Source organism: Notechis scutatus, chromosome 3 (assembly GCF_049901735.1).
Source record: "Notechis scutatus isolate UNSWTSFEM ecotype Mainland chromosome 3, rNotScu1.2, whole genome shotgun sequence".
NCBI classification, from domain to species: domain Eukaryota; kingdom Metazoa; phylum Chordata; class Lepidosauria; order Squamata; family Elapidae; genus Notechis; species Notechis scutatus.
This window is the reverse complement of record NC_142011.1, coordinates 2131070-2143697: the sequence shown is the minus strand read 5'-3', so window position 1 is coordinate 2143697 and position 12628 is coordinate 2131070. Positions and strand designations below refer to the sequence as shown.

At 47.2% G+C, this 12628-nt stretch overlaps 1 protein-coding gene across 2 annotated transcripts in view; it reads left to right on the top strand.

Moving 5' to 3' along the window:
- The window catches only part of LOC148131051 (BPI fold-containing family B member 6-like), a 33535-nt gene extending 21288 nt beyond the window's left edge, over positions 1-12247 (top strand). For both annotated transcript variants that reach the window (XM_087959125.1, XM_087959126.1), the window contains exons 9-13: positions 2144-2317; positions 3446-3490; positions 5763-5918; positions 10123-10196; positions 12112-12247. In XM_087959125.1, coding sequence (XP_087815251.1) covers positions 2144-2317; positions 3446-3490; positions 5763-5918; positions 10123-10196; positions 12112-12232 — 570 coding nt within the window. In that variant the 3' untranslated portion in view covers positions 12233-12247. The remainder of the gene's footprint in view (positions 1-2143; positions 2318-3445; positions 3491-5762; positions 5919-10122; positions 10197-12111) is intronic.
- Positions 12248-12628: the final 381 nt, after the last annotated feature.

The window sequence follows — 12628 nt, the reverse complement described above, 5'->3', positions numbered from 1 at the left end:
GAATGGCTTGACTTCAGAGGTTGTAGGTGTTTTCCATCACTGGAGGTTTTCAAGAAGAGATTGGACAGCCTTCTGTCTGAAATGGTCTAGGGTGAGGGTCTCCTGCCTGGGCAGGGGGTTGGACTAAAAGACCTCCAAGGTCCCTTCCAATTCTTTCCCTTCCCTTCCTTTCCCTTCTCTTCTGTCCCTCCCCCCTCCCCTCCCTTCCTATTCCCTTCTATTCTATTCTATTCATTCTATTCTATTCTATTCTATTCTATTCTATTCTCTATTCCTCTATTCCCTACTCCCTCTACCTTACTCTACTCTTTTTCTATTCTGTTCTATTCTATTCTATTCTATTCTATTCTATTCTATTCTATTCTATTCTATTCTGTTCTATTCTATTCTATTCTATTCATCCTCTCACTCCTCACTCCTCTTCTCCTCATTTCTCTTCTCCTCTCCTTTCTCTTCTCTTCTCTCCTCTCTCCTCTCCTCTCCTAGTCCCTGTCCTATCCTATCCTATCCATCCTACCCTACCCACCCTACCCTACCCTACCCTATCCTATCCCTGTTCTATTCTACAGTCAACTTTCTAGGGTGACTTCCAATTGCTATGCAACATGAAGAGTTCTTCATTAGCTTGGCATGGGGATTGACCTCAGCTACTAACTCTTGACAACTCTTCCTTCCCATAGTTTGGGCATGGCCTTCTCAAAGGCTCAGGGTCATCTGAGCCACCTGGTGTCTACAGAGTCCAGTCGCAGAAGGACTTATGAGCTTCCAACGGAAGTGTGGTTGGATGGGAAGGAAGGTTCCCTTAGACGATCTCGGAAGTGTGGGAGCCAGGCGATTAAAAGTACCGGGTCAAATGTCCAGTACCAGGAGCTAAGGTCCCAAGACTTGGTCCTCAAACCCCAAACCTTGCTTTCCAGGGCAAGAGGTAGAGAAGCAACAAACAGAATTATGGGATGCATGAGATTCTGGCTTCTTCCCAGCCATCAAGAAAGGACTGCATTGTAGTTGACTAAGTTTCAGGAGCCCAGAATAAAATTGGAAGTGGAGATCAGATGTCCAAGAACAGAACCAAGTTGGGGATGACCTCTGCACCCCTCTAAACCAGGGGTGGGATGCTGGGGGCTCACAGGGGCTTGGGAGAGTCCCTAGCTAAGTCTCTGCGGGGCTGCAAAAGTCCCCAATAACCTCAGAAAGACTAGAATAAAAAGCCAACACCTTTTTGAGGCTCCCCCCACTTCCTGGGTATTCAGCCAAGAGAATTTCACACCTGGTAATAGTGTGGCAAGCTAGGTAAACAATCCACTCAGCGCTTGTGAGGGAGAGCCATTGAGAAAATCAAATAGCATAGCCACTAGCCTCTGAGGGGATTAATTCCCAAATAATGAGAATCACGTAACTCACCAGAAACTCTACTAAGACTCCAAGATTCCTCTCACAGTCACTGCTATTAAGCTTGGTTTCACCTAGTCTTTATGTCAGGTGAGGCTCCATTCCAAATCCAAGAAAAACAACCTTAGACTCCATGGTTATAGAGAAAAGGACTTTTACTGGGAATTTAAGCGGTGGCACCAGAAGAATACAAGGTCTGAGGCAAGAGGCGCAAAAGAAATCTAGAAAGTTATCCCATGTTCCCACCCCCAACAGTTCAAATTGGCCATCCAATCTGAGATGTCATGTGGGGCATCTTCAAGTGGCATTTCAGACATCTGGTATGCCAAGACGGTTGACCTTGGCATAGACAGATAAGAGGCTACATCTGCACAGTAAGCAAGTAAGGATAGTCAAGAAAACATCCCAACTTTTACATTTCATCAACTTAAGCCTCCAGCACTCTTCCCTCCCCATGAAGCCCAATTATTCTTCCCTCCCCCCATTTCTAGGGCAGCCAGAAAGACAAGCAGAAGAAGGATACTTGGGGGCTGATGCTTTTCTTTAAGTATTAAATGCATGAAATAATAAAACAACTTTTTGGCATATTATATTTGTTTAGGTAATTAAGGCAAAGAAGCAATGTTGAGCTGGCCACACCCACCCAGTCACATGACCACCCTAGCCACACCCACTCAGCCATGTGTACTTTGGGGGCAAGTTTTGCTTGCTGATGAACTGATGACAATGCTGGTATTTATGCTTCCTGTTCTAGATTAAAGTAGAAAAGAAAAATGGAGAAACAATACAGAACGACTGTGATCCGCTCCCCGACAACTTGCCACCCCGAAAAGAAGGCATGTCTGTGGTCTACCTGCCTGAAAGTGCTCTCAATGCTCTCTTTATCTTGATCCAGCCCCAGCTCAACACTGTCCTGACTAAAGTGAAGGTGACTGAAGGACTCATTCCTAAATTCTGGATGAACAGGCCCCTTTGGATTCATGGATATGGGATGGTTCCCTCTTAGTCTTTGGCTGTTGGGAGGTTGACTCTTAGCTTGGGGTATGGGAGACAAAGCCAAAAAGGGGGGAGGGAGGGAGGGAGGGAGGGAGGAAGGAAGGAAGGAAGGAAGGAAGGAAGGAAGGAAGGAAGGAAGGAAGGAAGGAAGGAAGGAGGGAAGGAACAGAGGGAAGGATGAAGTAAGTAAGTCTGATCTTCAGGAGGGGAAGGAAGGAAGGAGGGAGGAACAGAGGAAGGAAGGAAGAGAAGGAGGAATGAAGGAAGGAAGCTTGATGTTTAAGAGGGAAAGAAAGAAGGAACAGAGGGAGGGAGGGAAGAAAGAAAGAAGGTTGAGAAAAAGAAGGAAGGAAGGAAGAAAAGAAAAGAAGGCAGGAAGGAAGGAAGGAAGGAGGGAAGGAACAGAGGGAAGGATGAAGTAAGTAAGTCTGATCTTCAGGAGGGAAGGAAGGAAGGAAGGAGGGAGGAACAGAGGAAGGAAGGAAGAGAAGGAGGAATGAAGGAAGGAAGCTTGATGTTTAAGAGGGAAAGAAAGAAGGAACAGAGGGAGGGAGGGAAGAAAGAAAGAAGGTTGAGAAGGAAGGAAGGAAGGAGGAAGGAAGATGGATGGTGGAAGGAAGGGAGGGAGGGAGGGGGAGGGAGGGAAGGAGGGAGGAACAGAGGAAGGAAAGAACAGAGGGAGAGAGGAAGGGAGGAAGTTTGATCTTTAGGAGGGAAGGAAGGAACAGAGGGAGGGAAGGAAGAAAGAAGGAAGATTGATCTTCAGGAGAAAAGGGAGGGAGGGAGGGAAGAGGGAAGTTTGATATTCAGGAGAAGGGAGGGAAGAAGGAAGGAAGGAGGGAGGAACAGAGGAAGGAAGGAACAGAGGGAGGGATGCAGGAAGGATGTTTTCAGGGGAGGGGGAGGAACAGGAAGGAAGACAGAGGAGGGATGAGGAGGATCTTCAGAAAGGAAGGAAGGAAGCAAGGAAGGGGCTGTAAGGTTCTTGCTTGCAATTCTTGGCTCACTTTTGTGACTGATCTATTTATCTCCCGCTTTTTCGTTCTTCTTTTTTGCTTAGGGTTCCGTTCCAACCTCTGACGAGCTTAAAAAAATGGCGCCAAATGTAAGTTCCTTGGGCTTTTGGGGTGGTGTTGCTTAGCTGCCCAGGAAGTCATCCTCCTCGGGAGTGTGAACATTTTCTCTTTGTTGGAGCCGATGAGATGTTCTCTGGGCAGACCCTGTTCTGACCCGAGCCAGGATTCCTGAAGCAGAAGTTATTTCTAGAACAAGGAGGGGGTTACCTTTATGGGAAATACAGAGATAGATAGATGTTTCTCCTAGAACAAGGGTTCCCAACCCTGGGGGTGCGAGACGATATTCCAGGGGGTGCGAGAAAAGTCCAGGTAAATAATAGGATATTGGCTATATGTTGGCATTTTTATTTATTATGCAATGCATTAACTTTGTTTTCATTTTAGAGTTAAGTATCATTATTTAGTGGCCGTCACATACATAGCTGAAAAGATTCAATCCTACCATATATTTAACGCGTTCAGTAGTTCCTAAATTTCAGGGGGTGCGAGGTTCGAGTGAAATTTCTTTAGGGGTGTGGGGTGAAAAAAAGGTTGGGAACCACTGTCCTAGAGTCATGACTCAGGGGGAGGAGGAGGAAGACTGTGAAGTTTGGTGTTTTCTTGCAGATGTTTCATTGCCCAACCGGGTAACATCATCAGTGCTAGAAGGGAATGGGGTTTGTGGTGGAGGTGGAGGAGTGGAGAGGAAGAGGGGAAGGAGGAGGAGGACTGTGGGGTCCTTGGTGCTCTCTCTAAATGTTTCAGGAGCCAAGGGGGTCAGGAGTGGAATTCTAAAAATCCCAGCAACCGGTTCGCTGCCCGGTTGCTGGGTGGGTGGGGCCATGGTGGGCCGGACCTGCAGAAACTTCCCATTTCTGGCCTTCTGGTTGGCTTCCAGAGCCCGGGGAGGCCATTTCCACCCTCCCAAGGTTTCAGCGCCCTCCCCTGGGCCTCTGGGAGGGTGAAAACAGCCTCCCCTGGGCTCTGGAGGCCCTCTGGAAGCCGGAAATAGGGCCGTTTCTGGACTTTTGGTACTTCTGGGAGCGCCATTTTTTGCCCTCCGTGCAGACCCTGCACTTATCTCCATCGAAAATGGGTCACCTGGAGACTTCTGGGAGGGGAGGGGAGGGGGGGGGGGCCAGACAGTCATTTGAAATATCAGTCCGGCGAGCCAGCTGTAACTTTTAACTTCCGGTTTGCCTGAACCGGTCTGAACTGTAGAGTCCTACCCTTGAACTGGGTATCATCATCATCAGTGCTGGAAGGGAATGAGATTGGCAGAGAAGAAGAGGAGGAGGTTGAGAAGAAGCGGGGAAGGAGGAGAATCGGGAGGTCCTGGGTGCTCTCCGTGGCTTTCTTGCTTTCTTGCAAACGTTTCACGACCCAACTTGGTAGCATTATCAGTGCTAGAAGGGAGAGGTGTTTCCGGAAAGAAAGGGGAGGAGGAGGAGGAGGAAGAAGAAAAAGAAGACCAATGCGGGGTCCTTGGTGTTCGCTCAGTTTGGTTGTTTCCTTGCAGACGTTTCATGACCCGACTAGGGAAAAAAGGTCATTGAGCAGGAAACAGATCGCTCTTCATAAGGAGTGGCCATCCCTGTGCTTGTTCAAAAGACCCCTGGTTGATTTTCTTCTTTTTCTTCTTTTTCTTCTTCTTCTTCTTCTTCTTCTTCTTCTTCTTCTTCTTCTTCTTCTTCTTCTTCTTCTTCTTCTTCTTCTTCTTCTTCTTCTTCTTCTTCTTCTTCTCTTCCTCTTCCTCTTCCTCTTCCTCTTCCTCTTCCTCTTCCTCTTCCTCTTCCCTTCCTTCCTTCCTCCTCCTCCTCCTCCTCCTCCCTCCTCCTCCTCCTCCTCCTCCTCCTCCTCCTCCTCTCTTCTTCTTCTTCTCTTCTTCTTCTTCTTCTTCTTCTTCTTCTTCTTCTTCTTCTTCTTCTTCCTCTTCCTCTTCCTCTTCCTCTTCCTCTTTCCCTCTTCCTCTTCCTCTTCCTCTTCCTTCCTTCCCTCCTCCTCCTCCCTCCTCCTCCTCCTCCTCCTCCTCCTCCTCCTCCTCCTCCTCCTCTTCTCTCCTCTCCTCTCCTCTTCTTCTTCTTCTTCTTCTTCTTCTTCTTCTTCTTCTTCTTCTTCTTCTTCTTCTTCTTCTTCTTCTTCTTCTTCTTCTTCGCCAAGGGCTTTGGGAAGGACAAGATGAGCATCCGAAGGGAGGTTGGGACAATGAGCCAGTGAATTGAGGCAGAGGGGCAAAACACAAAGGGCTTCCTTTTCTTGTGTATGCTCTTTGTACATGCCCTGGTTTTAAATTTGTGTTGTTGTTGTTTTTATTTTATCCAGGCTGGTGTGCCTGCCGGGAAAAAGATGAAAGTCCAAATAACCCACACACAAAACCCCACGGTTACCATCTCACCTTCCGCCAGCTCCATAACAACCAATACCGAAGCTTCGTTCTTGGATGTGAAACGTGGCAACAAGCTCCTCCTCATCAAGATGGTACGTCTTCCTTGCTTCAAGGTCCCTTAGCCGGAGACCAAAAGTCTCCACCTCTTTCAGGCATCCTCAGCTTCCCAAAATAATCTTGACATGATGAAACTCTGGTCCAGGCAGAGGGAATGGGATGAAGTGTGCCCCAGTTTGGAATGCCTTCAAACGTACCTCTCCACCAAGGCTGGACCACGGAGAACTTCAGATGCCTACATAGATAATTAGGGAGCCTCAGGGCTGGGATTCAAACATCCCAACAACCGGTTCTCTGCCCGTTTGCTGGGTGGGTGTGGCAATGGTGGGCGTGGTCTACCGGAAGTTCTGGGAGGGCTGTTTTTTTGCCTTCCCCAGAGTCCGGAGGCTTCCCTCAGGCCTCTGGGAGGGCGAAAATGGCCTCCTTTGGGCTCTGAAGACCCTCAGGAAGCCAGAAACAGGCCCATTTCTGGACTGCCAGAACTTCTGGGAGGACTGTTTTCTTACCTTCCCAGAGCCTCCATGCAGATCCTACACTTACCTGCATCCAAAACAGGCCACGTGGAGACTCCTGGGAGGGGTGGGGTGGGCGGGGCCAGCCAGTCAGTTCAACTACCAGTTCGACAAACCGGATGTAAATTTAACATCTGGTTTGTCCAAACCGGCCCGAACAGGCTGAATCCCACCCCTGGGGAGCATCAATTTAACTCTTCCCCACCCCTAAGGGTACCACCTTCCCCCCACAAGGGTAGCCCACAATCTCGAGGAACTGAATCTACAACTCCAGAAATAACCAACTAGGATGGCCAGGGGTTTGTGCAGGGAAATCCTTCCTGATGTTTTTGGCAGTCCCAGTGCCTGAACATAAAATAATCTTTTAAGGCCTGAATAGTTTATTTATTTATTTATTTATTTGATTTGTCAATCACTTACAAGATAATAAGTATAAGGATGAACATAGTTATGAATACAGGAAATGGATACGTATAACAAAAATAAAAAGAAACAATAGGCCAGGGACGGTAGGCACATTGGTGCGCTTATGCACACCCCCTACAGACCTCTTAGGAAAGGGGTGAGGTCAATAGTAGAAAGTTTAAGGTTGAAGTTTTTGGGGTTTGGGGAAGAAACCACAGAGTCAGGTAGAGGATTCCAGACATTGACCACTCGGTTGGTGGCTGAAGTCGTATTTCCTGCCATCAAGTTTGGTGCGGTTAACCTTGAGTTTGTATCTATTGTGTGCTCTTGTGTTGTTATGGTTGAAGCTGAAGTATTCATTGACTGGTAGGACATTGCAATATATAATTTTATATACTATACTTAGATCGGACCGAAGGCGGCGTAGTTCTAGCTTTTCTAGGTCTAGAATTTCAAGTCTGGTGGCATCAGGTCTTCTGCAACGAGTAGAGGAGTGGACAACCCTTCTTGTGAAATATTAACAGATTACCCATAACAATAAGGAAGCTTCAATCTAAAAAGAGATCACTTTGACAAAAAACCAAATCTGGTCACATTGCCAACTTCAAAAGCCGATACAAAAATCTATGCCACCAGATAAAAACTGAATGCAACAATTATCACATTAAACAAGAGGAAAACCTTCTACGCACAAATTCCACCCGTGCTTTTTACAATTTTGTAAACAACAAACTAAAAGACTCAAGGTCCATCCCACCCCTGGAAGGACCTAATGGCAAACACTGCAACGATGACACCATCAAAGCAAACCTCTTTAACTCATTCTTTGGCTCAGTATTTGTAAACAGCAATGGAGCATGCCCAGTACTTCCTAGTCGAACCACAGACAACTACAATGATCAATTTTACAGAAGACATTGTTGAAAAAGCACTACGCAATCTAAAACCATCTCTATCTATTGGACCGGACAGAATATGTGCCTACTTTTTAAAAAAGCTATCCACTGCCATAGCAGAGCCTCTAAGCATAATCTTTGAAAAATCTTTCAGGACCAGCTCCTTGCCTAACCTATGGTCACAAGCCACGGTCATCCCCATCTTCAAAAAGGGAGACCCCAGCCTAGTTGAAAATTACAGACCAATCAATCTCTTTATGCTGCATCACCTGTAAAGTCATGGAATCAATTATTAACCAATCCATCATCCTCCACTTAGAAACAAACAACCTACTCTCTAATAAACAATTTGGTTTCAGAAAAAAACTATCCTGTAATCTGCAACTCTTACACTGCAAAAACACATGGACTACACAACTCGATCAGGGCAAAGCAATAGATGCAATCTACATAGACTTCTGTAAAGCCTTTGGTTCAGTGGTACACGACAAACTACTCCTAAAAATAAAATCCTATGGTATCTCTGGACAACTGAATAACTGGATAGAAGCATTCCTGTCTAACAGACAACAAATGGTCAAAATTGGGAGAGTCCTATCAAATTCTGTACCTGTCAATAGTGGTGTCCCTCTTCATACTCTACATAAATGACCTCTGTGATCATATTAAGAGCAATTGCGTTCTCTTCGCTGATGATGTAAAGCTGTTCAATACCACAGACAATACTGCTACCCTTCAAAAAGACCTTGACTATGTATCAGAATGGTCAAACAAATGGCAACTTCAAATCTCAACAAATAAATGCTCTTGTTACATATTGGCAAAAAAATCAGAAAATAAAATACAAGCTGAATAGTCAAGACCTTGTTGAGGATCCAAACTTGTCAAGGACCTTGGAGTACTCATCTCAAATGATCTAAGTGCTAGAGCCCACTGTAACTACATAGCCAAAAAGGCATTAAGAGTTGTTAATCTAATCCTATGTAGCTTTTTCTCTGGTAATATCACACTACTAACTAGAGCATACAAAACATTTGCTAGACCAATACTTGAATACAGCTCATCAGTCTGGAACCCACATTACGTATCTGATATTAGCACAGGTGAGAAAGTCCAGAAATATGTCACAAGAAGAGTTCTCCACTCCTCTACTCGTTGTAGAATACCTTATGCCACCAGACTTGAAATTCTAGACCTAGAAAACCTAGAACTACACCGCCTCCGGTCCGATCTAAATGTAGTATATAAAATCATACATTGTAATGTCCTACCTGTCAATGAATACTTCAGCTTCAACCATAACAACACAAGAGCACACAATAGATACAAACTCAAGGTTAATTGCACCAAACTTGTTTGCAGGAAATACGACTTCAGCAACAGAGTGGTCAATGTCTGGAATACTCTACCTGACTCTGTGGTTTCTTCCCCAAACCCCAAAAACTTTAACCTTAGACTGTCTCCTATTGACCTCACCCCCTTCCTAAAAGAAGGGGTGTAGGGGGTGTGCATAAGCGTACCAACGTGCCTACCGTCCCTGTCCTATTGTTTTGTTTATTTTTCTTATAAGTATCTATCTCATGTATTCAAAACTATATTTATTTTTATACCTGTATCTTGTAAGCGACTGACAAATCAAATCAATACTAAAAAAAAAAATACAAAATATTTCTGGACTTTCTCAACTGTATTAATATCCAATATGTAGTGCGGGTTCCTGTCTGATGAGCTATATTCGAGTATTGGTCTAGCAAATGTTTTGTATGCTCTAGTTATTAGTGTAATATTACCAGAGAAAAAGCTATGTAGGATTAGGTTAACAACTCTTAATGCCTTTTTGGCTATGTAGTTACAGTGAGCTCCAGCACTTAGATCATTAGAGGTGAGTATTCCAATAAGATTGTTTAGTATAGAAAGCTAGCCAAGAGCCTGGGACCGTATCTAAGTCCACAGCCAGGAAAAAAAAAGAGGATGATTTGAAAATGCAGATTTGGAGAAATGTTAGATGGGCTTCATCACAGTGAGAATTAGGTTCCAAGCCAGAGGAGACCTTTTTTTACTTTAGAGCAACTTAGGGAGGGAGGAAGGAAGGAAGAAGGGAAAGTGGGGAGGGAGGAAGGAAAGGAGGAAGGAAGAGAAGAAGAAGGGAAGGTGAGAAGAAGAATGGAAGGAAGGGAGGGAGGAGAGGAGAGGAGGTAGGAAGGAAGGAGTGAGTGAATGAGTGAAGAAGGGAGGAAGAGGAAGAGGAAGGAAGAAGAAGGGAAGGTGAAAGGGAGGGAGGAAGAAGGGAAAGTGGAAAAGATGGCTGGAAAGAAGGAAGGATGGAAAGAAGGAAGGAAGGAAAATGTAACGCTCCTCCCACCTAGACCTAACATCTTGTCAGACCTAAGAGGCCATCTGCCTTGTCTTCTTCTTTTCCATTCTAGAAGCACCAATGCGACGTCAACTTTGCCGTTAAACAGGAACACCTGAGCATCACCCCGAAAGCGGGATCTTGCAGGTACAAAACCTTCTTGCTCTAAAGACCCCAGGAGCTCTGAAGTAGGTGGCCTTGGGGTCTTCCCCAAGCTCTGGGCTGCTTTTCAAAATGAGAAGATACCCCAAAACCTGTTTGTTTGTTTTTTAGACCAGGAGGGATCCCCAGACTTGGCAACTTTAAGACGGGGGGGGGGGATCCGACAGGGTTAACTACCAGTTTGGTGATTTATGAGGTTCAGTGATTTACGATGTGCTTCCCTGCACGCTGTGTGCGTGCTTGTAAATCGTCATCAACTTGCTGCCTGGACAGCTGAGCAGCGCTGCGTGCAGAGAAGCAACGTTTGAAAAAAAGCACTTTCCCCCTGCTTTTTCAACTGCAGCTGTGCCTCGCTGGTTGAAAAAGCAAGAAATAAAGATCAGGTAAGAGCCCAGGCGGGCGGGTGGTCCAAAACATCAGCAGACATAGAACCGGTTCTATGTCTGCTGCTTTCCACAGCTCCCGGTTCTACAGAGGTGGATAGAACCGGTAGAATCCCACCCCTGCTTTAAGACTTGTGGACTTCAACTCCCAGAATTCTCCAGCCAGAAGTCCACAAGTTGTCCAGTTTGGGGACCCCCCCGTTTTAGATGATAAATCTCCATTGGAGGAAGGAATGGATTCTCTTGGGGAAACCCAGCAGCAAGTAGGAGGTAACATTATGGGGGGAGGGGGAAATGTTCATCTCTGGAGAATGCGTAGATTCAAACTTTCGTGCAAATAGATGATTCCCACCCAAAATCAAAGTAGGACGGGAATGGAGGAACGAACAGCTGGGAAAACACAGTGGCATGCTTGAATGGAAGGGAAAACTGAAGAGCTGATCTTTAGGTTTTTCTTTTTGGGGGATAAAGAATAAGACGTTTTGAGAAAATAACTCTGTCCCTCCCTCTCTGCTTCCTCCCTTCCTCCCTCCTCCCTCCCTCTCCCTTCCTCTCCTCTCCCTCCCTTTCCTCTCTCCCTCCCTCCTCCTCCCCTTCCCTTCCTTCTCTTCTCCCTCCCTTCCCCTCCTCCCTCCCCTTTCCTCCTCTCTCTCCCCTCTCCCTCCCTTTCCTCTCCCCTCCCCTCCCCTTCCTTCTCCTCCCTCCCCTCCCCCCTCCCCTCCTCCTCCTCCCCCCCATTCCTCTCCCTCCTTCCTTCTCCCTCCTCTCCCCTTCCCTCCTCCCTTCCTTCTCCTCTCCCTCCCTCCCCTCCTCCTCCCCTTTCCTCCTCTCCTCTCCCTCCCTCCCTCCTCCCTTCCTTCTCCTCTCCCTCCCTCCCTCCCTCCCTCCTTCTCCTCCCTCCCCTCCCTCTCCTCCCTCCCCTTCCTCCTCCCTCCTCTCTCTCCCTCCTCCTCCTTTCCTCCTCTCCTCTCTTCCTCTCCCTCCTCCCTCCTCCTCCCCTTCCCCTCTCTCCCTTCCTCCTCCTCCCCTTCTCTCCTCCCTCCCCTCTCTCTCCCTCCCTCTCTCTTCTCCTCCGTCCCTTCCCCCCCTTCTTCCCTTCCCTTCCTCCTCTCTCTCCTCCCTCTCCCTCTCCCTCCCCTCTCTCCCTCCTTCCCCTTCTTCCCTCCGTCTCTTCCCGTCTTCTTCTCCTTTTGGAGAATTTGGGGGAGTTGAGTCAAAAGGACGACCCAACCATGGGAACTACTTTCCCATGTTTTGGAAGCCAACAGGGGGTCCAGAGGAATTTGTCAAAAGCTCAGGCTGTTGGCACATAAATTCAGGAGGGCGCTTCTTCCTTCGCGCCCTTCTGGCTTCCATCTTGACTTTTTTTAAAAAACCATGGTTTGGTTTGTTGACCTCTCTGGAAGCAAAGCCATGCTGGCTTGTCAGCCAATGGGAAAAGGTAGCTAAGCCACCGAGGTGGACAGGGTAAAATGGCAAAACAGACATATAATCTCCTCTCCTTCTTCTCCTTACAGGGCAGTGGAGATTTCTTCCCCCGCGGGAGATGTAAGTTTGAAACTATCTAAGATACTGGCGGGGGGGGAATGTCACACATTTAAGATGGTTTTCTCCAGTGGTGGGCTTCAAATAATTTAACAACCGGTTCTCTTCCCGGTTTCCGGATGGGCATCACCTAGTCGGCCCCCTGCACCATCCTGGGAGCAAAAATGGGTTCTGGAGGCCAGAAATAGGCCCATTTTTGCCCTCCGTAGGCCTCTGGGAGGCCCGTTCCCCACTTTCCCGGGCTCCACGTGCCCCCTGAACTTATCTGGGATCCAAAACGGGCCATGTGGGAACTCCTGAGTGGGCCGGGGTGGGGCAGGGCCAGCCAGGTTGTTGGAACGATGGGTTCTCCGAACCAGATGTCAAATTAACACCCAGGTCTCCCGAACCGGTGTGAACCGGCTGAAGGCCTCTTCCTGGTCTTCTCCACCCGATGAGTGAAGTGTTACTTTGGGCTGAGGCTGGGAGAGAAATCAGGAACCGAAGAAG